At 52.4% G+C, this 23722-nt stretch overlaps 1 protein-coding gene and 4 non-coding genes across 5 annotated transcripts; 2 read left to right on the forward strand and 3 right to left on the reverse strand.

Annotated features, from left to right (window-relative positions):
• Positions 1–435: 435 nt before the first annotated feature.
• TRNAV-GAC (transfer RNA valine (anticodon GAC)) lies at positions 436–508 on the reverse strand. Its single transcript has one exon. It is a non-coding gene; the product is annotated as a tRNA-Val (tRNA).
• Positions 509–920: 412 nt separating this feature from the next.
• Positions 921–993, reverse strand: TRNAK-CUU (transfer RNA lysine (anticodon CUU)). Its single transcript has one exon. It is a non-coding gene; the product is annotated as a tRNA-Lys (tRNA).
• Positions 994–3842: 2849 nt separating this feature from the next.
• Positions 3843–3914, forward strand: TRNAE-UUC (transfer RNA glutamic acid (anticodon UUC)). Its single transcript has one exon. It is a non-coding gene; the product is annotated as a tRNA-Glu (tRNA).
• A 3230-nt stretch (positions 3915–7144) lies between these two features.
• On the forward strand, positions 7145–7250 carry TRNAR-UCU (transfer RNA arginine (anticodon UCU)). The gene is made up of 2 exons: positions 7145–7181; positions 7215–7250. It is a non-coding gene; the product is annotated as a tRNA-Arg (tRNA).
• Positions 7251–15166: 7916 nt separating this feature from the next.
• Positions 15167–23676, reverse strand: LOC149523076 (uncharacterized). Its single transcript, XM_089771340.1, has 4 exons — positions 23540–23676; positions 22935–22994; positions 18193–18306; positions 15167–17886 (listed from the first exon to the last, which is right to left on the reverse strand). The coding sequence occupies exons 1-4, from the start codon at positions 23646–23648 to the stop codon at positions 16547–16549; spliced, it is 1623 nt and encodes a 540-aa protein (XP_089627466.1). The 5' UTR covers positions 23649–23676; the 3' UTR covers positions 15167–16546.
• Positions 23677–23722: the final 46 nt, after the last annotated feature.

The raw sequence follows: 23722 nt of genomic DNA on the forward strand, positions 1-23722 counted from the left end.
GGGAAGGGCTGGTTCTCGCGGTTGGGGATGGGGGTTGTTCTGAAAGGCTTCAGGTGCCATTAGATCGTTTTATCCCTCCCTGTCTCCTACCAGTGCTGAGCAACACTCAGGCTATGTCTGCCCTACACTGCTCTTCTGGGAAAAGCTACGCACATTTCAAAACCCAATTTGTGCAGCTTTTTCTTCTGCTTTTTTTGGGGGGGGAGGGAAGAGTCACACAAGGAAGGCAGCAGGCAGAGCCAGCCCAATGCACCAGCTTCCCAGGGCAGGGGAGGCCAAGGCACAAGCAGCTGCCTGCCCTAATTTATCTGGCTTCCCCAGGTTCGCACCATCAGCTGACATTACCTCCCCCCTCCCTCTGTCATATGAGCGTTGGGCTCATCAACAGGCTGGTCATCAGCAGCTACCTGGGCACCGCAATAAGAGAAGATGCTGTGTTTCTGCCTGGCTTTGAACCAGGGACCTTTTGCATGTTAGGCAAACGTGATAACCACTACACCACAGAAACACATTTCAAGGGCTGGAACTTGTCTGACTGTTCTGTTCCTGGCTCTTTCTAACACCCTGCTCTGCAGGGGAGGGGGATGCTCCTTGTGAACACTCCACCTCTTGTTCTCAGGGAAGTGCCTAATTTCCTCACCAGCCCCTAGAGATTTGTAGCTCAAAGCTGGAGCTGCTGTGGAAGGAGGTGAAGCTACAGAAGCTGACGGGGTTATTTTTTCTCCCCCTGGGGTGATGTGGTTAGAACTGAGGAGAAGAAAATCCTCTTCCCTTCTCCTCAGAAGATGGAAAGTGCAGTTGGTTCTTTCTTTGGTTCTACTAAAGCTGGACCCCAGGACTAGACTTTTTCTTTTTAAAACCCTGGTGAAAACTGAGAGCCAATTGCTCACAGGCTGAGAATGAGAGTTAAGGAAGGGCTCCGCCCAGCATGGGGCTTGAACCCATGACCCTGAGATTAAGAGTCTCATGCTCTACCAACTGAGCTAGCCAGGCTGCATGGAAAAAATTTCCTAATATCCCATCTCAGGGTAACAGGAGCCAAGTGTTCTCCACTGCCTGATTCAAGGCTCTTTCTTGCCCCTAATGTGGGGTTCTGCTCTGTGGAGAGGTTTGAACTCGAACCCCACTCCCGACACACCCACTTCTTTCCCCACAAGGAACGGCCCCGTTTCCATCTCTCCAGGGACAGGAGAAGGGCTCTGGCCTGGTCTCTGCAAAATGCTCAGCCTGTTTCATTTTCTGCAGGAACGAGTGGGATCCATGCGCCCTGTTCCCCAGTGAGAGGTATGTGTCCTCTTCCCCCTTTCCACAGACACAGCTGGCCAGGGGGCTATGAGCCTCCAGAGGCCCCTTCCTACTTGGCCTCCCACAAAGCTGGGGTGAAAAGCTGCTAGACCCCAGCCCTCCTGGGCCAAGCCATGGCAGAGGTAGCAGGATTCACTCCCATCTTCTCCTGCCCGTGCCCTGGTGCTGAGGGGCCGGCCCCTTTCCTGCTGCCCCAACTCTTCTTCCCACAATGCACTTTGTGCAGGGGCCATTGGTCCTTCTGCCAAGGTGTGTGGCTGGGAGCCAGGACTCAGGACCCTTCCTAAAATATAGAAATCCCCCGCCTCCCCTGGGGGCCAGGTGTGTGACTTGCCCTGCATATTTGACAGCATCAGACCCCTCGCACCCGTCTGCTCAGTGTGCAGACCAAGCCCAAGGGTAGCACCTGAGTTGTGTGTTACACAAAAGCCTCTTGTTCCCTGCCCAGGTCCCAACATTGGCTGCTGATGCTAACTTCCATGGGGGTGTAGCTCAGTGATAGAGTCTTTGACTGCAGATCAACTGGTCCTCGTCTCAACTCCAAGTGCCCCCTTGGAAAAAAATCCTTCTAGTGTAAACATTTTCCTTTCCAGTTCCATCACACTCTGGCTTTACATTGCTTGAGGTTCTTGACGTTAATAAGAACCCTTAATGCAGAGCTACTCAACTTTGGGAACCCTGGCAGCCATAATCAAAGGCATTTAACCAGGATGGACAGGGCAGGTGTCCCTAGCTGGTGTATTCCAGAATCTGGGAATGGGCGATGGGAGGGATCATTTAATAACTGTCTGTCCTGAGGATTCCCTCGGGACAATGAAATTGGCTGCTGATGTGAGACAGGATCCTGGGCTAGTTTGGCAACTGGCATGGCCCAGTCTGGCTGTTCTAATGTTCTGTTTGGTTTCTGTTCTTGTCCCCTCTGGCCAATGGAAAATGGACCCATGTCCTGAAGGGGACAGAAAGTGGCCTGTGAAAGGCTAGTGTAGTTAAGGAGAGACCTGTGTTCATGTGTCCCTGATGGTCTAGTCGTTAGGATTCAGCACTTTCACTGCTGAGGCCTGGGTTCAATTCCCACTTATGGAAACCGGCTTCATCTGTATTAATGAAATCTGCCAAGTCTTTGCCCTTTTCCATCACAGGGAGGGCCAGTGGTGTGGGTTGGGTTGGGGGAAGGGAGGGGCTGGGGTGCCAGAGGCAGGCTCTGACTGGGACTGCTTTGATGTTCTGTTTGGTTTCTGTTCTTGTCCCCTCTGGGCAAGGGAGAAGGGACCCCTCATCCTGCGAAAGGCTAGTGCAGGTGAGCAAAGAAGCATGTGTCCTGTGTCCTATATTGTATTATTGTAGTAATAAACCTTTAGATGTTAGATGCTAAAGGATTGGCTCAGCGTGATTTGTGGGTAAGATCCAGAGGGTAAATTGACCAGGGATCTGGCTAAAAGGTGAGTTCAAGGGGAAACCTCACAAAGGAGATTCCAGGCAGCCAGGCCATGGGGGTCTCTGAGGTTGCTCTGTGAGGTCACTGCTTCCCAGCCAATGAGCTGAGGTGCTGTAAAAGTTCCTTGTGATGTCACTGCTGCCTTGCAGGCTCATGTCCTGTCCCCGGCCAGTCCCTTGGCATGTGTGAGCTGCTCCCCCTGCCTCCCTCACTCAGGGCTGGTTCTGGGGCTCAAGCAGGGAACATCAGAGGCTGCTCAGGGGGGAACATTGCTAGGCCAGGGACCCTCCTGTGGGGCTGTGAGTGTTGCTGTCCCTGCTGTACAGACACGGCCATAGAGTCTCAGGAGGCTGCAGCGGTGGGAGACACTTCCCTGGTTTCGGGAGGGAGACGAGACATCAAGGCCCATGACTTGGAGCCAGCTACCTCTGCAGCTTCTGCAGCCATGGAGAGTCAGGGTCTGTGGGCATCAGGTGCTTCTCACTTGTTGTTTCGGTCTTCCCAACACTCCTCCCCAATCAGCCTTTTCCTGAACCAGCAGTTCCATGGGTGGGCAGGAGAGGCCTCTTCTGTGTCCCAGAAGGACATAAGTAAATGTGAGCAAAGGCTACAATAAAGCACGAGTGGGAGTTGAACCCAGGATCTTCTGTTTATAAGGCAGGTGCTTTAGCCAGCTAAGCCATGGTGCCCTCCTTGAAAAGGGGCTTGAAACTGTTCTACTTTATGGTTCCAGACACCCCCTTCCCATTCCAAAGTGCAGCCGTTCCCCATTTCCCTCCAGCTCTTGCCATGACTCAAGGCCTGCGCAGCCCAAGACATCTGATCCAAAACAAAACTGGATAATTTAATGCAGGAAAGGTCAATCAATGGCATTTAACCAGGATGGACAGGGCTGGTGTATTCTAGAAGCCAGGAATGGGCAACAGGAGGGATCACTTAATAAATGTCTGTCCTGGCATGGCCCCGTCTGGCTGTTCTGATGTTCTGTTTGGTTTCTGTTCTTGTCCCCTCTGTACAATGAAAAATGGACCTACATCCTGAAGGGGGCAAAAAGTGGCCTGTGACAGGCTAGTGTAGTTAAGGAGAGACCCATGTTCATGTGTCCCTGATGGTCTAGTGGTTAGGATTCAGCACTTTCACTGCTGAGGCCTCGGTTCAATTCCCAGTCAGGGAAACCAGCCTCGTCTGTAGTCATGAAATCTGCCAAGTCTTTGCCCTTTTCCATCACAGGGAGGGCCAGTGGGCTGAGGGAAGGGAGGGGCTGGGGTGCCAGAGGCAGGCTCTGACTGGGAGACACTCCCAGCAGCCAAGCACATTTCTCAGGCAGCCCCTTCCCTGCGCAGGGGGTACAGGTCACACCCCTGGGTGAATAAGAGCTTGTGGGGACTGGCCAGGGCTTCAAGCAGGCAGCTCCCATTGGCCACAAACAAGCTTGGAGCAGGGACCAGGCCTGAAGCCTTTTCCTCTACAGCTGAGAGACACAAAGGGCCCAGCAGCCCCTTCTCTCAGCTGTGCGTGGGGGCAGGGCGAGCAGGGAATCTGCCCTGGCAGTGTCTGCAGCTCAGCTGCACAAAGGAAGATACAAGATCCTTGGTGGGGTCTTTGCCAGATGAACGTGCCTGAGGAAAGACACTGGAACTGCAACAGACACACAAAAGGGAATGAGGGACAGTTTGAGTCACACACACGGCAGGCGGCACGGCACAGCACAGCCAGGGACCTTATCCACTCACAGAGCACCCCAGCTTCTCCAGCCCACCAGGCAAACTGCCCCATGGGCCTCGCCCACACCATGCTCGGGGCCAGAGGATTTTCTGTCACTTTGCCAGACCAAATATCTAGCCCCCCCCCCCCCCTGCTCTGAAGTCTCTGCCTCTCATGGGCCTTCTCATCCTCCTGCTCCGCTTTGTCTCCCGACAGACCCTGCTCTGCTACAGCCACCTCCCTCTGGCTGTCACTTCTAGAGAGCAAAATGCATCCCTTCATTATGACACTGACTTTGAATACCTGGGCTTTCAGCACTCAGATTTGCACCTAACACCAGCATTGGCTAGTGAGGGGTCTGAACAACTTCTGCTCGGAGGGAGACAACTGTGGAGCATCCTTTCTGAGAGCAAAAGGATGTAAACTCCTTGTCAGTGAAAGGAAACCTGTCACCCCAGGTGGGACTTGAACTCACAATCCCTGGCTTAGGAGGCCAGTGCCTTGTCCATTAGACCACGGGGGCAAAAAGAAAATGTTGTCAGGGAAAGAAATTCACCCTTCTAAATGTTCCTTCTTTAACTTTTAGCTCCTGATTAAGCCCCTTTGAAGGAGCCAGATACACAGGAAGGGCTGATCACACCCCTCTGAAAATCAGCTTTCCATGGGTATCGGTAGCTGGCTCCGAGTCATGGGCCTTGACATCTCGTCTCCCTCCCGAAACCAGGGAAGTGTCTCCCACGGCTACAGCCTCCTGAGGCTCTATGGCCCTGTCTGTACAGCAGGGACAGCAACACTCACAGCCCCACAGGAGGGCCCCTGGCCTAGCAATGTGGCCCCTGAGCAGCCTCTGATGTTCCCTGCTTGAGCCCCAGAACCAGCCCTGAGTGACGGGGGCAGAGGGGGAGCAGCTCACACATGCCAAGGGGCTGGCCAGGGGCAGGACATGAGCCTGCAAGGCAGCAGTGACATCACAAGGAACTTTTGCAGCACCTCAGCTCATTGGCTGGGAGGCAGTGACCTCACAGAGGGTCCATGGCAACAGCCAGGTGGGACAGGCTGCAGGGCTGGGGCATCTCAGAGACCCCCAAGGCCTGGCTGCCTGGAATCTCCTGTGTGAGGTTTCCCCTTGAGGGCAGAAGGGATTGAGGGTCCCAGCTGGGAGTGTCTCTGTGGAGATTTCCCCTTTCCCCAGGCTGCAGTGGGAGGGGCTGGGGCAGGCAGGGGTACAGGAGGGGCTGGCACTGAACAAACCCAAACACCCCCTGGCTACATCTGCCCTGCAGGCTTCTTGCTCAAGAACTGTTTTGTGCAAGAATTCTTGTGCAAAGGTCTTGTGTAACAGTGTGTCCACACTGCCATGTGCTTTTGCACAAGAAAAGTACTTTTATGCAAGCGAGCCCATGGTAGTGTGGGCATTCTCCTTCCAAGAAAGTTCTGATGGGCATTTTAGCCACAGGGCTTTCTTGAGCAAGAGACCCCTGTTGCCTGTTCACACTGCCTCCTTGTGGATGAGTGATTGCGCAAGAGGGCTTATTCCGCGTGGGGAGAGGAATAACTCTTGCACAAGAAGCCCTGTTGTCTGATGCTGAACTATAAATTTACTTGAGCAAAAACATGCCTGCAGTGTAGACACTCTGCAAGATTTTGGGCAAGAACAGCTGCAGTGAACAGCTCAAAAAACCTGCAGTGTAGACGTAGCCCTGCAGTGTAGATGCAGTCTGAGAGAGACAAGGAAAGAAAGTAACCAGAGCCTCCCCCCAGCAGGCTGGCCCTCAACAGGCTGGGTGTGTCTACACAGCACCTCACCTTGAAATGAGCTGTGCAATGTGAGCGGCTGCCCCGGCCCTCAGGGGAAGTCTGTGGGGAGTTTCCAAGGCAACAACAACAACATTTCATAATGTACAGTCATCTGTCTCTGAAGGGATGAGAAATGCAGGGCCCAGGTGCAGGGAGCCGGGTCACATTCTCCTGCCTGAGTCTCAGTCCTGGCTGAAGCCTGGCTACAGAGAGAAGAGGCCAGTGCAAACAGCCCCATGGCAGTGAGGGAGTCAGTACGTGGGTGGGTGGGCAGGGAGCTGGGGGCAGAGCTGGGCTCTAACTCACTAGGGTGTGTCCCATAGCTCAGAATAAGCGATGCAATTGGGTAGCTTATTTCGAGTCAATTTTGAAATAGTTTATTTTGTAATTTGCCGCTGGCTGCACAGCACTTAGTTCCAAATAAATCGCTGTTCTGAAACGCCCCTCACTCCTCGCACCATGAGGTTTGCAGGGACGTCAGAATAGCGAGCCCGTTATGGTTTGAAATAAAGGGCTTGCTCTTAAGATGCGTCAGTGTGATATGAGCACCACGTCCTAAACCTCCGAACTAGCCGGCCCACGGGTGTCAGTCCCACAAGTGGCCCTTTCAGAAAGGAGCCTCGGGCAGCTCTGGAACAGGGGAGGTGAGGCAGATGCATCTTTCACAGGTAGGAGAGCTAGCTCAGCTCAGCTGATAGAGCACTTGCTTAGCATGCAAAATGCAGTGGGGTCAATGCCCATGTTCTTCAGGTGCAGCTCAGTTCTTATCTCTTATTTTCCCTGGCGGGGGCTCATTGGCCCTCTCCCTCTTTCTACCTGCTCTCCCAAAAGAGACAGACCTGCCTCCCCTTTCTTTTCCCCCAGCAATGTACATGCTACAAAGCAGAGTGGAGGTATCAATCAGGCTCTGTGGTGCAATGGAAAGCACGTTGGACTTCTAAGCTGCAGGGCGCTGGCGTAAGCATACCTAGATATTCAAAGGTTGTGGGTTCAAGTCCCATCAGAGTCACTTTAGCTGCTTCCTCATTTCCAAGGCGCCTTTTATAGACCAGCAATCCTTAGGCTGACACTGGGGTGGGCTTGAATCCAGACAGTTTCCAGCAGCAGGCCTGGCCCGTGTGGGCCCTGCGTCTGTGGGGGAGAGCATTGCTGGCCTGCACCACAGGGATGCGGGTGAGAAGGTGCTGCGGGAGCTGGGCACGTGACGCCTGATGGCAGCTGTAAGGGATGCATCTGCCATCAGGCACCCCACATCGGTTGACATCCTGGGCAGCTACCGGGCTCGCCCATGCCTGCGTCTGGACCTGTCCAGCAGATCCCAGGGAGGGTGGAGGAAAGGGCTGGTCCTTGGGGTTGGGGCTGGGGGTTGTTCTGAAAGGCTGCAGGTGCCATTAGACCGTTTTGTCCTTCCCTGTCTCCTGCTAGTGCTGAGCAACACTCAGGCTGTGTCTACACTGCACTGCTCTTCTGGAAAAAGCCCTTCCATGAGCATTTTCTCCTCCCACTGGGGAAGGCAGCTGGGCAGGACCCAGAATGTGGCACAAATGGAAATGCAAAGGCTTCAATGCAGTGCTGGTGGGAGTGGCCTCTGGGTTTGATTTAGTGGGTCTCAGTTGGACTTGGTGTTTGAAATTATGCAAATGAAGCTCAGGAAGTTCAAATCCATGTTTCATTTGAAATTTCACTCATCTGGATTCGCATTCCTCCCTGGAAGGAGGACAGACCCTGTGTGAAACCAAGGGAGGAAGACACTCCTGTCAGTGAGGAACAGGGCGCAGGGAGGTGTCGGTGGAGCAGGTCACCAGCCCGGCCCCGTCTCCTGTCACCGGAGAGATGGCCCTGTGCTGGGATATGAGAAAGGATCCCAGCGATGCTCCTCGCAGCCCAGGAGAAGAAGGGGGCTCTGGATGGAAGGAAACCGAGTAAAGAAGGTCCCAGTGGGCATGAACTGGGGCACCAGTTTGGCCCAGTTGAGGGAGGGGTGGTTGGTGTTAAGAGCAGCGCTCAGCACTCAGAACCCTGCAATCTGAGGTCCCATTCCTGCCTCCTTTCCCAGGCTGAGCCAGTGGCCGAAAGGGGCTGCAGCTGCTGCTGGCAGGGAAGAGGCTGGGAGGCAAGGTGCTGGCAGCAAGAGATTCCGGCTGCCTCTTTGCCCTGGGTCTGCCGGCCGCCAGCCACCTTGACCAACCCTCAAACCAGCTGGACTAGCCAGCCCATGTCACAGTGAGTCGCTAGTGGCCCTGTCAGAGAAGAGCCATTGGCACCTGCAGAGAACACCCAGCAGCGGTCCGAGGCACCTTTCTTGAAAGGGCCACTGGTGAGCTGTATTCCCCTAGGCTGGCTATCTCAATTAGTTAGTGCGTGGTGCTAATAATGCTAAGGTCAGGGGATCAAACCCCATGCTGCCCACAGTGGCGTTTGGTTTGGTGACTTCCCTTCCTTAAGCTTCCTGCTATGGACTGGGAAGCAGAAACAAGCAAAAGGCTGAGAGCTTTGCAGGAAGCAGGGCAGAGATCTGGTAGGGGGAGGCTCCAGCCTGCACAGCCCCAGTGGCTAAAAGGGCCTTGGCCTGGCTTCCTGTCCCCAAAAGCAGGGGACCTGATGCCCAAATTCCTGCTGCTGCAGTGGCTACCTCAAGGCACCAGCTGGGGGGCAGGCTCTGGAGCCCAAGCCACACGGGGAGACTCAATATGACCAGGAGGCCTGGAGCGTGTGAGCCCTGCACAGAGGCTGCTGCTGGGGGCCTGCTTCAGTGGCCCAGCAGCTCAAGTTCCTCTGAACCAGCTTCTCCTCCTGGAGCCACCCCCCAGCGCTGCTGAGGCCCCTGACATGAGGCAGTGGGATCACCAGAGGAAGGTGCCAGCCTTAGCCCTTCCTCCCAGCCTCCTCCCCCTCCCATCCCAGGTCCTTTCCCCAACCCCTCCCCAGTTCTACATTCCCCAACCAGAGAGTTTGTTCTTTCAACAGGGAAAAGTCCTGATTGTATTACCGGGGGGGGGGGAGGGGAAGGGGAGTGGGAAAGGGGGTGTGTTGGGGGGGAGGCACAGAGGGCAAAAAATGAGGAGTAATGTTAGTTTGAACCAAGGGGCTGGGTTTGAACTACTGCAGAAAAAAGGACTCTGCCCCTGGAGCTGCCCTGTCCTCTCCAGAGCCCTTACGCTGGCACCGGGGAGACCTAAGTCCAGACAGTGCCCAGCCAAGGGGGAGGGAAGGGCTGGTACTTGGTGGTGGGGGTGGGGGTTGTTCTGTAAGGCTGCTGGCCCCATTAGACCCCTTTTTTAGCAGTGAGGGAGAGGTGGGAAAGGGGCCCTGAGTTAACCTCTTGGGTCTCAGCTGCTGTAACGTGGCAAGAAAATTGACTAGGGACGTGTTTTGCAAAAGTTGCAGCTGTTTTCCCTGACTGGGAATCAAACCCAGGCCACAGCTGTGAGAGTGCTGGATCCTAGCCACTAAATCATCAGGGACAAATAAAAGAAAGCTCTTTGCTCACCTACTCTAGCCTTTCACAGGCCATTTTCTGTCCACTTCAGGATGGCGGGGTGGGTCCATTCTCCCTTGCCCAGAGGGGACACGAACAGCCAAACAGAACATCAAAGCAGCCAGACTGGGCCATGCCAGTTGTCCAACTAGCCCAGGATCCTGTCTCACAACAGCAGCCAATTTCATTGTCCCGAGGGAATCCTCAGGACAGACACTTGTTAAGTGATCCCTCCATTCCCAGATTCTGCACCCCTGTCATCATCACATAAACCCCTGTCCCGTCACCCCTTGCTTGTCCCTTTCCCAAGCTGAGAAGAAGTTCCATGAGCTCCTGGGAGCTGCTTTCCAAAGAAGAGGCATTTCCAGCAGAGAAGATGGCCAAGCCCAATCCTCCTACACAAAGGCCCAGGAAATACCAGTGGAGATTGGGAAAGCTCCCTCTCGGGCAGCTCTATGGAATGGATCCGGCTGGCCATCGGGCTGACTAACGCCATCAGCAGACGAATCTCCGTGAGACTTCTCAGCCCAAGTGCAGAGACTGTGGGGTCTCCCACTCCCAGCCCAGTGGCAGAGGGGCAGCACCCTGAGGAGGCAGGTCCTGAGGCGGAGGAAACCTTGGAAGGGAACAGAGACAAGGGAGACGTGAGGCAGAAGAAGGGGAACAAGTCACCTCTCCTCAAGCGAGACGTGGTGGGAAACTGCCGGTTCCGGTGCAAGCCGAGCTCCAAGGGCTGGTTCCTGCCCCGGTGGCTCCTTGCAGGGCCTGGCTTGAGAAGCACCAAAAAGTGCCGTGTGTGGCCAGGAGAGAGGGTGGGGAGAACAGAAGGTGTTGGAGCAAGCTGGGGCTGCCGGGTCTTGGGGGATCTGGGCATCAGGGGGGAACCTTACTTGGTTTTGTGTCCCCTTGCAGCAAAGGCTACGGACGTCCCAGAGGCTGGAGGTGCTGCCATTGGCCTTGGCCTATGTGGCTGCAATGCCCTGGTCCCTGCCAAGGCACCGCTGAGGAGCGTCAACCCCAGCGCTGCCTCCTCCCACCTCAGCCCAACCTGCCTAGGTCTATGTCTACTCTCGCGGCTTTTTGCGCAAGAACATCTTGCGCAAGGGTGCTTCTGCAACAAGTCGTGCGCAAGAAAACGTCCACACTTCCACGTGCACGCTGTGCTTTCGCGCAAGAGCTCTCACGGCAGTGTGGACGCTCTCTTGTGCAAGACAGGGGTGAGGATGTGGAAGGTAGAGAAGTCAGGGCACAGGATTCGGGATGGGGGGAGTCTTGGGGCTGGGACTGTGTGTGTGTGTTGAGGGGATCCCTCTGCTCTGGGCTCTCCGACGCCCTTTAACACTCAAGGGCTTTCTCTGCAGCGCACTTGGTGCCGTGAGAACAAAGCTTGGAAAGGGGGTTGATTTTCCTCCATCTCCCCTTGCTGCTGCGCTAAAAGAAATCCTGAAACGGGCCTCTTTACCTGTCACTGGAGAGATGGTCCTGTGATGGGGGAAGACTGCAGTATAGAGCCTGGCTAGCTCAGTTGGCAGAGCATGAGACTTTTAATCTCAGGGTCATGGGTTCAAGCCCCATGCTAGGTGATGCCCTTCTTTAACTCACATTCTAAGTCTACAAGCAATTCACTTTCAGCTTTCACCAGGGTTCTAGAAAGAAAAAGTCTAGTCCTGGGGTCCAGCTTTATTTTTGTTCCCATAATAGAAGAACTAAGGGTGCGCCATGATATTAGCAGGTTGAAAACAAACAAAAGGAAGAATTTCTTCACACAAGCGCAGTCAACCTGTGGAACTCCTTGCCAGCGGATGTTGTGAAGACCGGGACTATAAGGGCATGTCTATACTTGGAAACTATTTTGAAATTGCTTAAATCAACTTAATAACTTACAGTCTAAGAAAACAGAAATAGTGTGTCCTCCGTATGGGGAAGCCTCAGAATTAGTCCTAGGCAGGCTCTGTTACTGTTCCTTTCTGGGGGCATGGGGATCACCCCACAGAATTCACACAGCAAACGGGGCTCTCAGAGCACAGGGGAAGTTAGGGGGCTTCTTGCCAGGCCATGGGGTGAAGCATCAAACTAGACCCCCTCCTCTGGGGCCTGTGAGTGTTGCAGAATCTGGGCCTCCTGCACCTGGACAAGAGCAAACAAAATGTCTCAGGGCCCCACAGAGACCCACCTGGACTGCCTGGGTCATGAAACAGGAAGTGGCTGAGGCTGCGGCCAGCCAGGGAGCTCCCTGGCCCCTGCGATTGCAGGCATTAGGGTTGCCAGATGATTCAACAGAAATACTGGACTCACTTGACACTACCTCACAATCGACATTCCAGCTTATTTAGAAAATACCCGACATTTCTATTTCCTCATTTACACTTTCTCAGTTTGTTTCCCGAACAGAAAGCTCAAATACTGGACAGCTCGGTTCAGAACTGGACACCTGGCAACCCTAGCCGGCATGGAAGCAAAGTGTAAGGCTGTGAGAGGAGGCCTCCTGTTGCCTCCCCCGGCCTGAGGCAACAGGGCTTCTTCCTCCTGTCTGAGGAGGGAGCAACAGAGACCGGGCTGAAGGTTTTGTGCTGGGGCTGGAGGCTTAAGCCCCAGCCCTCGGCCTCAGTGGGACTTGCTGCTTCTCCCTACTCCTGCCTTGCTGCCTCCTTTGGCCAGCAGCGCTCAGGGGGCAGCCGGGAGAGCCGGCTGCCATGGGCCGAGGAGGCCAAGGCACAAGCCCCTAAGAGGCAACAGGCCTGGGGTCTCTAGCTTTCCCAGGCTCACGCCAAGGGGTTTTATGCGGTGCTGGGAGGGGAGGGATGCTAGGCCAAGGCCAGTGTGAGAAGGAGCAGTGCCTGCCAGGGCAGAAAGGCTTGCTGCAGAACGTGAGACATGGCGTTTCTGCCTGGTTTCACTCAGGGGACCTTCCCTTGCTGCTACGGACTCTTCTCCTGTTACCTGAGAGACTGAAATGGGGCCATTCTTGTGGTAAAAGAGGCCAGTGTGCCTAGGCCTCCCCACACAGACCAGAGCGCCCCACTGGGGACAGGACAGAGCCTTGAATCAAGCATTTGAGAACACGCTGATCCTCTATCCTGTGACAGGGTAGTGCGGGAGGGACACTGCACACAGAGTGGCTAGCTCAGTCGGTAGAGTATGTGACTCAATTTCAGAATCATAGGTTCAAGCCCATGCTAGACAATGCCCTCCCTTCAGTAACATTCTCTGCATACAAGGCAATTCAGTCTTAGCTTTCTCCAGCTCTCAGATAGGAAAAATCTCTGGGGTTCTAACTGACACTTCCAGCCTCAGAGGAGAGCAGAAGCAAATTCTCCCAACCAAGAAAGAAGGGAGAAAAACCCCTCAGTATCTGATTGCTCCCCTTCAGCACTCTGTAGCTTCCTGTCCTTCAGCATCAGCTCTGTGATGGGACAATAAGAGCATGTCTACACTGGAGTGCTTTTTGGAAATAAAGTGCCTGTCTACACAGCAAGCTGTTATTTCCAATTAAGTACAAGTTGGCAGACTTCCTACTCTGACTCCAGTAACCCCCATTTCATGAAGAGTAAGTGAAGTCAAAGGGAGAGTTCTCTTCCTTCCACTACCTGCTGTCCATAGCACCAAAAGCCAAGTTAAGCTATTTTGACTTCAGCTACACAAACAAGATGTTGAAGTTGTGTATCTTAGTTTGACTTTTGCCCTGCTGTGTAAACATGCCCTAAATGAGCTACTAGTTAAGAAGCTGGCAAAGGATCCCTTCCCATGGTATTACAGTGCCAGGGAAGGGTACACACCAGGGCAGAAGGCAAAGCAGCTGGGGCTAAGAGACCGGAGCAGGCAGAGAAGGAATTGAATGGAGAAAGAGGGGGGCTCTTTCCGCCTGGGTTTGACACAGACCTTTTGCATGGCAGACAAATGGGATAACACCACAGAGCAGAAACAACAGGACAGAGGAAATTTTTAAACGAAAGCTTCAACCCCCCCCCCCACTTGCAGGAACAGTTTACATCCATCAACATTTACAAAATGCTTCCCCACAAACATCTCTCCAGCCTGTGTGTCTCTGGGAAAGATTTCTGCCAAGCCCAGTCCCAGCCCACTGGTCAGAGCCCCCTGAGAAACAGGACACCCTCACTCCCAGCCATGTCCCCGCCCAGGTGAGGAAGGGGAAATGAGCCACAGGCAGCTGCCCCCTGGGTCAACAGATTAGTGGGTTGACTGTTCTCAGGGACACCACAGCAACATCCCTACTTCCCCTTGGAGGGGGTTTCCTCAGGCCAGACCGAGCCATTCCGGCACGCTGGGCTGGGGAAGGGCACATGCGTGGCCCAGCCCCTGCCCGGAATGTGGGGGAGGAAGCAAGGAGCTGGCAGAGGCAGGAGGCATGTGCCTTGCCCGGCCACCGCCGCTGGTGCTCAGCCTGGTGCCGCTGGGAGCAGGCTGAGGCTGGCCGTGCAGGGCCCCGCAGCCGCGGGGGGAAGGTGCTGCTAGCCAGCGCTGCAGGGGTTAACACAGCCCCTGCCTCGGGCAACCGCTGCAGGGTGGCTGATGGGAGCTGCTGCAGCTCGCGATACGGGCACGTGGTGCCTGATGGCAGTTATCAGCTGTAAGGGGGCACAGCACCCCTTATATCAGGCGCCCCAGGCAGCTGCCCGGCTATCCCATGCCTGATTGAAGTGCTCCAACCATTCGGGATGCCGCATCAGGTACCCCCATAGGTTGCCACCCTGGGGCAGAGGCGTGCATGCAGCACGCGCCTGCTGCCCAGGGTGCAAGAATGGCTTGGGCTGGCCCTGCAACCAGCCCAACTCTCCCAGGCACCCCCAGAGAGCAGCACTCACACATGGGGGGCTGGAAAGTGGAGAGACTCCCTGAGACACCAACTCAAAAGGAATCGCTCTGGGTATGTCTGCACTGAGATAGCAGCCCGGTGGCCAGGCTGTAGCTGGCCCAGCTCAGCTGTACCTGGCCTGGAGGGCTTTGGTTGGGAGATTAGAAACCTACAGACAGGGGCATCTGTGGGAGGTGGGGGGGATGTCACCATGTCAGGGCAACTGTCATGCCCCCCCATCTTCCTTTGCTCCAGCCCCACCGCTGAGAGATACTGACCATTGTCATTGCTTAAACTGTACACAGAGCTTGTGGCAAAGGCTAGCATATGGTTAAAATACAATGAACATTCTGGTAAGTTATCAGAGGGGTAGCCCTGTTAGTCTGAATCTGCAAAAGCAGTGAGGAGTCCTGTGGCACCTTATAGACTAACTGAATGGTTGGAGCATAAGCTTTCGTGGGCAAAGACCCACTTGGTCAGATGCATCTGACGAAGTGGGTCTTTGCCCACGAAAGCTTATGCTCCAACACTTCAGTTAGTCTATAAGGTGCCACAGGACTCCTCGCCACTTTTATTCTGGTAAGTTCTCACTTGTGTTGTGTCATCTGCACATCTAACTAACCAGAGATCAAAGTGCATGACCCAATGGCCTTCACAGAGAGAGAAAACCCACAACACAGGGTAGGTTATTCAACACGTTCACATTTATAAGAGTGAAACATAAGGAAATCTTTTAAGCCTCAGAATCTAGGAAATAAATAAACTTACTCATTTTCTTCTGCAGTGGCTAAACCTGCTTTATTTCTTGCCTCATTACATGTCTGTGTTAGTTTAAAAGTTCTATATGTCATTGTATTAAAACAAAAACACAAGTTCACCTGAACAAATGATCTGGAGTAGTACAGAAAAGCCCAGCAGGAACTATACCCAGAGACGGAACCAGGGCTCTGAGATGGGACCAGTCACGCTCTGCTGGGAGGTTCATTGGGATTTCCCTGTCCACACCAGGTCTTTCTCCTGCAGCCCTCAGAAGCCGGACTTAGGACCACAGAAACCACACTGGGATTCCTGAGTATGGGGAGCCCAGGCCACTGGTCAGTGACCCTTGGGGTGCATCTACACAGCAGCCTTATTTCGGAATTACAGTGCATGTCTACACCGCAAGCCGTTATTTGGAAATAACATCCACCTGGAGAACTTGGTCTTTTGGCTGGGCTGCATCTGAAGGAAGAAGCCAAAGACCCCAGGGTCGGGGAGAGCCCTGGTTTGGAGGGGCAGCTGGGAAAGAGGTTTTAGGGGGAGTTTGTAAAAGTTTGTACTGAAGTTTCAGTGGAGCACTAACAAAACATTTTTTGTTACCTTTGAGTTTGTAATCTGCTTTGCTCTGCCTGTTCTCAATTATCACCACTTAAATCCTACAGCTTGTACTTAATAAAACCACTTTTACTTACTATCAAGCCCAGTGTAAACAATTACTACCTATGGGAGCAGTGTGCACATTCCGCTTTCATTGCTAAATGGGGCTTACCCCATTCTTTGGGGTTTGATCCCATTTGGGGAGTGCTATCCCAGGAAGCTGGGCCCTAAACTGCTCTCTCCTCAGACCTGAAGAGGTTCAGCATCTGTACCAATGCTCAGAGGCGGGGGTGGGGGTGGGGACAGGAATCTCAGCTCAGGGCCTTGGTCAGGGGAGACTAAGGAGCTGCCCCAGCAGGACCGGGTGGTGAGAAGCCCCAGAGAGTAGAAAGGTGAGTGGCAGTGTCCAGGTCAGTACCCCAGGAGGCCCTCCCCAAGAGGTCTTCTGGGACCACAGCCACTTGGCCAGGCAGCTTAAAGGGAACTCAGGGTATATATTTCTCCCCTCTGTGGCTCCTCCAAAGGCTAAGAAGATTTGAGCTCCGACTGAAGCTTTCCCCACAGTCAGAATAACTGAATAGTTTTCTCCCCTCTGTGGACTGTCTAATGTTTAACAAAGTCTGACCTGTGTTTGAAGCCTTTTCTGCAATCAGAGTTTTTATAAGGCAATTCTCTTATATGTATTCTGATGGCTAGTAACGCAGGAGCACTGACTGAAGCTTTTCCCGCAGTCAGAGCAATTGAAAAGTTTCTTTCCTGTGTGGGTTCTCTTATGGTATAAAAGGCTTGAGCTGTGACTGAAGCTTTTCCCGCAGTCAGAGCAATTGTAAGGTTTCTCTCCTGTGTGGGTCCTCCTATGGTCAAAAAGGTGTGAGCTTCTACTGAAGCTTTTCCCACAGTCAGAGCAGTAGAAGGGTTTCTCTCCTGTGTGGGCTCTCTTATGTCTAACAAGGTGTGAGCTTCTACTGAAGCTTTTCCCACAGTCAGAGCAGTGGAAGGGTTTCTCTCCTGTGTGGGTCATCCTATGACTAACAAGGTTAGTGCTGATACTGAAGCTTTGTCCACAGTCAGAGCAATGGAAAGGTTTCTCTCCTGTGTGGCTCTTCCTATGAGTAACAAGGTTTGACTTCTGACTGAAGCTTTTCCCGCAGTCAGAGCAATTGAAAGGTTTCTCTCCTGTGTGTATCCTCCAATGGGCAATAAGTTCTCCGTTACTACCGAAGCTTTTTCCGCAGTCAGAGCAGTAGAAGGGTTTTTCCCCTGTGTGGGTCCTCCTATGTCTAACAAGGTGTGAAATCTGACTGAAGCTTTTCTCGCAGTCAGAGCAATTGAAAGGTTTCTCCCCTGTGTGGCTCCTCCTATGGGTAACAAGCTCTGAGCTACTACTGAAGTTTTTCCCACAGTCAGAGCAATTGAAAGGTTTCTCTCCTGTGTGTGTCCTCCGATGGGCAACAAGGTTTGACTTCTGACTGAAGCTTTTCCCACACACAGAGCAATTGAAAGGCTTCTCTCCTGTGTGAGTCATCCTATGCATAACCAAGTGTGAGTTTTTACTGAAGTTTTTCCCACAGTCAGAGCAGTTATGGGGTGCGTCTCTTGTATGTATTTTCTGATGGTTTGTAAAGTGTGAGTGCTCACTGAAGCTTTTCGCAGAGTCAGAGCACTTGAAGGGCTTCTCTCCCGTATGGACCCTTTGATGTTCAAGAAGAGTTTCACAATCACTACACGTGCAGGGTGACTGTTGATGGGGGATTTCCTGTTGAACGGTTTCTGTGTTTTTCTCCCCTGTGCTTCTGCTACTGGAGTTACCCTGTCCCTCTCCTAGATGGTTTTCCTGTTGCTTTTTTGGGCTATACTGACTCTCACAGCTCTCTCCTTGCTCACGTATCTGGAAAACATGTCTTTCAGATCGTCTCAGTAATAGTCCACATGGAGACACTTGCTCTAGTCCTTCCTGCTGAAGACTCTTCTCATGGTTCTCGGTCAGTGTCCTGTCACCTGTTGGAACAGAGAAATGATCCAGACAGGAGTTATTCTCCATGATGAACTGCAAGGAAACTCTAAAAGCGGAATAGAAAAGGGGACACACGCTCAAATAATGGTCAAATTATCATGAGTTGAGTTCGTTGTCCTCCTTTACAACCCTTCCACAGAGAAGAGAACCCAGCCTTTCCTCGCCGACCACACTCTGACTGGAGTTGACGACAAGCTGAACAATCAGTCAGAGTTCATGAAAACACACAAGTTACATCAGTTAAACTGACTCAGAAACCAATTTCTGTCTCCTTATAATTGATTGCTCACCTGTCTGGGTATTGCTGATGATCTCCCCTTCCTCACAGCTCAGAGGATCTGGGACCTGCAGCTCCTCCTCTTGCTCCACCCAGGAGAGCACATCAGTTTCAGAGACTGGAAATCCTGTTTGGAGAGCAATGAACCAAGTGCTGATCTTGTTCATTAAGGTCTTTGCCATTACTGCTTCCAGAGCCAGGATCCGAGTCCCCCACCCAGAGAGGCTCCTTTCCCCACCTTGCAGAGACTGGGCTCTGGCTGGTACAAGATCCCAGGACACACTCACCTGCAGTAAAGATGCATCACTCCCCCACCTTGGGAATGGCTCAGCTCATTCCCCAGGGCAGCTAAGTGCTCTGCTGCACTCTCTAGGGTACAACTAAGCCCCCCTCACAGCCCGGTCCATCCGCCCGGAATCCCACAGCTGGACAGGAACACACTGCTCAGAAGGGGAGCTCTAGTGAGGGCATGAAGGTGTGACACCAAGGTCCCCGGGCAGGTCTCAGACAGCAGCTGCCACATGGCAGGTCACTAGGGTTTGGAGATGAAGGACCCAGCAGATGTCTAGCTCCCCAAGTCTCTGTCCACAAAACCCCTGGCTGGTGGGCTGGGCTTGCCCTGATCTTTGGCTCAGATGTTCCACTTGGGCCAGGAGGAGGCAGAGGAAGTTGCCTGAGCATCTAAGTGAATCCTTGGCTGCTTGCTTCATGCCCTACCTATGTGCCACACTCCTGATCCCAACTGCCTGTGTCTGGGTGGGCCCTGCCAGCTGCTCACAACAGTTGCCCCAACAGAAGCCCAGCGCCACCCTGGGCAGCCATGCGAATGGCAAGCCAGGGCGGAGCTGGGCCGTGCTGCTTCTCCAGTGCTTGTGGCAGTTGCTCAGCTCCCCCTCTGCAGCCTCCGTTCTACTCTGCCAGAAGCAGCCTTTGTGTGGTTTCCCAGTCTGACTCTTGTGGCCAGCCTGGCCTTTGATTTGGTGCCCCTCCAGGGCTGCACAGAATCTATCACCTTTACACCTTCTGAGTGTGTTTCCCTCAGCTTTGGCCCCACCCCTTCTTGGAACTTCATTTTCTGTTCAGACGATCCACCTGTGACATGACCATGGAGATCACTGTGCTACTGCTGTTAAATAAAATAATCATAGTCATCACATCAGAACATTCCCATTGACATGGCACCCAGCACACTTCGCAAAAGGTTTATTGCAGCTGTATATGTCCATTCTTTTTGAACCAGAACAGGCTGGGCTTTGGAAGAATGGTGCAGCACTGGTACCAACTAACCAGAAAAGCACATTCCTGAGCAGGAAGAGGCTAATCAATACACATCTCCATAGTAGCTTCAAACACGGGCCTAAGAGATGGCTCAGAAAGACACCAACCCTTGTGCACAAGAGCGGGATGAGAGGATAACGGATACGGATGTTTTGTTCAACGAAAAAGTCAGGAGGCTAAGGGGGTAGAACACATGGAACATGCATCTTGTTTGTGTCAATGTATGAGAAGTCACAGGAGGGGCATGTTGATGCTGGCTGAGGGGCAGCATTCTCACTGCTGACTGACTGGTACCGTTATTGGGTTGGCACAAGTCTCACTATACCTATGCCTAAGGAGCTGGGATACTAGCATCCTGCTCCTTTTCACAATAAACTTGGCCGAGTGCCTTAGCCTCCAAATGGAGCCCGGATCTTTCTTAGCGGCAACCCTGAGCTGTGCTGCATGGATAAGCTGCAGGCTCTGCCAGTGCTGCGGGCATCAGAGCTCCAGAAAGAGCCACCCTGAACAGCCATAACAACTCTGTGGCGCTAGCAGCAATTCTAATGGCACTGCAGTCGCTGTGGGAAGCAAAATTATCAATCACAGCAGCATCTGGGAACTCTGGTATAAATCAGGACCCCACTGTGCTATTGGGGTGCACATATGGAGCTAAGCATTATCCCTCTATAATGTAGGTATCTTTCCCAGCCCTGAGAAACAGGGACACTCTATAATAGCTATTGAAGAGAGAGAGGTGACTGCACACAGAGGCTGCGTCTAGACTGGCATGATTTTCTACAAATGCTTTTAACGGAAAAGTTTTTCCGTTAAAAGCATTTGCGGAAAAGAGCATCTAGATTGGCACGGATGCTTTTGTGCAAAAGCATCAGTGCCAACCTAGACGCGGTTTGGCGCAAGAAAGCTCCGGTGGCCATTTTCATCATTGGGGCTTTTTGCGCAAAACAGTTTTTACCTATCTACACTGGCCCTCTTGCGCAACAGCATTTCTAAAAGAGGGCTTTTTCCCGAGCGGGAGTGTCACTGTATTTGCGCAAGAAAGCTGACAATCATACATTAGATCGTCAGTGTTCTTGGGCAAATTCAAGGAGTCAGTGTAGACAGCTGGCAAGTTTTTGCGCAAAAGCAGCCACTTTTGTGCAAAATTTTGCCAGTCTAGACACAGCCAGAGAGTCTAAGGGATTTGATCAAGGTCACACAGGAAGACTGTGACGGGCAGAGAAGTGAACACAGGTCTCCTGAGCATGAAGCCAGACATTCACACAGGAAGAAAAAGTCCCTACCCAAAGATATTTCACTCTAAAAAGACAACACAGATGATGTGATTTAGCTCCACTGCACACAGAGGCAAGTGAGCCCCAGAGAGAGTGAAGCTGAACTTTTGAAAGGAGACCCAGCCTGTGCCTGAAATGCAAGGAGAGCTCTGCTCACGTTTCTCTACTACAGAGCTACCTCGGACAAAATACTCACAGAACGTGAACTGCCTCAGCCACCCTCCCTCAGCCCCAGCATCCAGCCCTTCGCATTGGCAAGAACAGCATGTCATAGAGATTAGCTACAGGAAGAAAGGACTTTGGGAACTGCACCCACCTTCCACTGGCTCAGCCCACTGCCACAAGGGGAACCTGCAGCCACTAACAGCAGCCAGATCCAAAGCCAGACCTCTGGTACCTGCTGTTCCTGCCTGAGCCCTTCTACTCACACCTCCAGTCAAGGCACAAGACAGGCAAGATAAGGAGGAAGCACAGCGAGACTTTAGCTGTGGGAAGAGCAGCTCCACTGTTAAGTCCCTGAACCTGTTTTCCCTGGGAGGGGCCACGGAGGGGACAGTCTTTCACAGAAGAGCCAGGATTATTGGGGCAGATACTCATGACATTGAGGGCAAAGACAATGAATGACCCTGAACCAAACCCAACCCAGGTGCTCGAGCCCACCCAGTTTGTGTTACCCAAGGGGACAAGAATCCTTACTCAGCCAGTTCACAGCCTCATAATTCTCCTGCATCACATCCCTGTAGAGGGCTCTCTGGCCCGGGTCCAGCAAAGCCCATTCCTCCTCAGAGAAATACACAGACACCTCCTGGACGCTAACCGGCTCCACCATGGCCATCTCCTGTCCCTGGCTCTGAAGGCTGGGGGCTGAGCTAGAGACAAACATGGGTGTTCTGCAGCCTGGCAGGGGGAGAAGGCGAATTAGAGACATTTCAGAAGGGGCTTTAATCCTTTGCACACCCCCATTCTACCCACACTCTGTCTCTAGTGACGTGACACACGTTAGACTCTGCCACTGTGGACAAAAGTTTTAGTCTACATATTCCATTAACAGCACACGGGACTTAGATCCCAAATCCATATTCATTTCTCTCTGCACCTGGCTTGAGTTACAAGATTACTGCATCTGCAACCATGGGATTTAGTTCTCAGCATCCAGTGTTTCTGATAAGGCACATATTCACCTGCCTGAACATGGACATACGTTAAATGCAGGCTGTTGTATTTAAAACCCTTAGTCTTCATTCACGGATTTGCAGCACAAACTTTGCTCTCATCTCACAGAGATGTTATAAACCCTTTCCAAAACAGAGAATCAGTGAAGTTAAGCATCTGAATGGTGGCGGTGTTATTAAATATGTGTGCTTATTATTAAACACTAGTGCTGAGTGTTTGCAGGATGAGATCTTAAGATTCATGGGATCAGAAGATATCCTCAGTCATCCAGTCTGACCCCCTCAGTGGCAGAAGCCATTACAATTAGTCCAGTTACCCAGGCACAAAGCTGTTTCCCAACAGTGTATTTTCTACAAAGTCCCCCAGTGATTTGAAGACATCAAGAGGTGGAAGAATCCATCAGATCTTTGTTCATTTGTTTCAGCAGCTAAACCTCTTCCCTATAAAACATTTGTGCCTCTTTCTTGTCTGAAATAGTCTGGCTTCAGCTTTCAATTATTGGCTCTCACTGAGCCGTATCCACTCGACAAGGCGGGTAATTCATTTTCATGGGGGGAGGGGCAAATGGAAAGTGGCTGAGAGCTACACTTTTTGACGACATAAATGCAGGAAATGGAGGATCCAGGATGGGCATTGGGAGGAGGAGGATGCTTGGGGTAACGGTTTGGGATGCAGGACAGATAGAAGGGATTAGGAGGGAGGTTGGGTGAGGGAGTCTTTCAGCCTATTTATTGTTTGAAACCATCCCCATATTGAAACTGACTGAGCAGTGAAATCTGAGCCTGAAGGTGCCGTCCGTTTTGTGTTTTAACTTCACCCCTTTAGCATCACAAACCTATAGACCAGTGTTTCTCCAAATGTCCACAGATCCCCACGTAGCACCCCTGGGGCTCCTCACTGATCACTGGGTGATTTAGGGCTGTGTGCACCGTGGTCGCTGGGTTTGGTGGTTAACTCCAATGACAATCCCATGAAGATGTTTTCACAGGAATTCTCACGTCACTTAAAGAATTTCCACCAGCAAACTCACCTTGTCTGAAAGCTCCAAGGGATTTTCCTCTTGCTCTCTCCAATGCAGAGGCCAGAGCGTCTAGTGGGGGAAGGGATAAGTGAGGTGAGATTCCAGGTTCTCCTATTTATAACAATGTCCCACTCTGAACTCTGCGTTTCAATTCTATCAGAGACTCACTCAGGTATTTAGTATGAAAGTCTGAAACTTTCATTTCCTCTCTCACTCGGGCACCTCCCAGCAATGGAGCCAATATCCCTGCAGCCTCACACCTGTCCCAGGAGAGACAAGCTATAAATGAGATTTACTCTTCCCTCCTCATTCATTTGGTTTCCCATTCACTTAACTGCCTCTTGTCATAAACTGGAGCTGTGGTGGCGGAACACGTGGCCATCAGAGCAACTTTAGCCATTTTGATCTCTGAATGGGAGGTTCAGTGTTTGCAAACCCCTGGTTCTATCTGCAAGCAGTTGGGTCTGTTTGCTCAGTGTCTCTAAGGAGAGCAGACTGACGGGGCCATCATTCTCCACGTGGGAATTGAGGCAGGGGAAGTTTGGCTTCAGAGGCCAGATTCAATAGTCTCAGATAATTGAACTGCTTTTCCCTCATCCATCCCTTCCAGGTACCTTTGAACTCCCTCAGAGTCTCCGACAGAGCAATCGTTTTCTGGGAGAAACCTCTGATTTGTTCTTCCAGTTCAGGGGAAATCTCTTCCGGAAACTGGAATTGCCCCATCTCACACCTGGACAGAAACAATTCAATGTGATTGTATGTCGTTTACTGCTGATAAGTTAGTAAGTCTCAGCTCT

This window comes from Pelodiscus sinensis, chromosome 19, assembly GCF_052426305.1.
Source record: "Pelodiscus sinensis isolate ZL-2025 chromosome 19, ASM5242630v1, whole genome shotgun sequence".
NCBI lineage: Eukaryota > Metazoa > Chordata > Testudines > Trionychidae > Pelodiscus > Pelodiscus sinensis.

Bases quoted from the DNA above. Each gene is read 5' to 3' on its own strand.
- LOC149523076 (XM_089771340.1), bottom strand. From the start codon at position 23,648: ATGGGGCAATTCCAGTTTCCGGAAGAGATTTCCCCTGAACTGGAAGAA. The intron at 18,307-22,934 runs GTGAGTTTGCTG...CTCTCCAAACAG, and splicing joins CCTTGGAGCTTTCAGACAAG to GATTTCCAGTCTCTGAAACT. The intron at 17,887-18,192 runs GTGAGCAATCAA...CTGTTCCAACAG, and splicing joins CATCAGCAATACCCAGACAG to GTGACAGGACACTGACCGAG.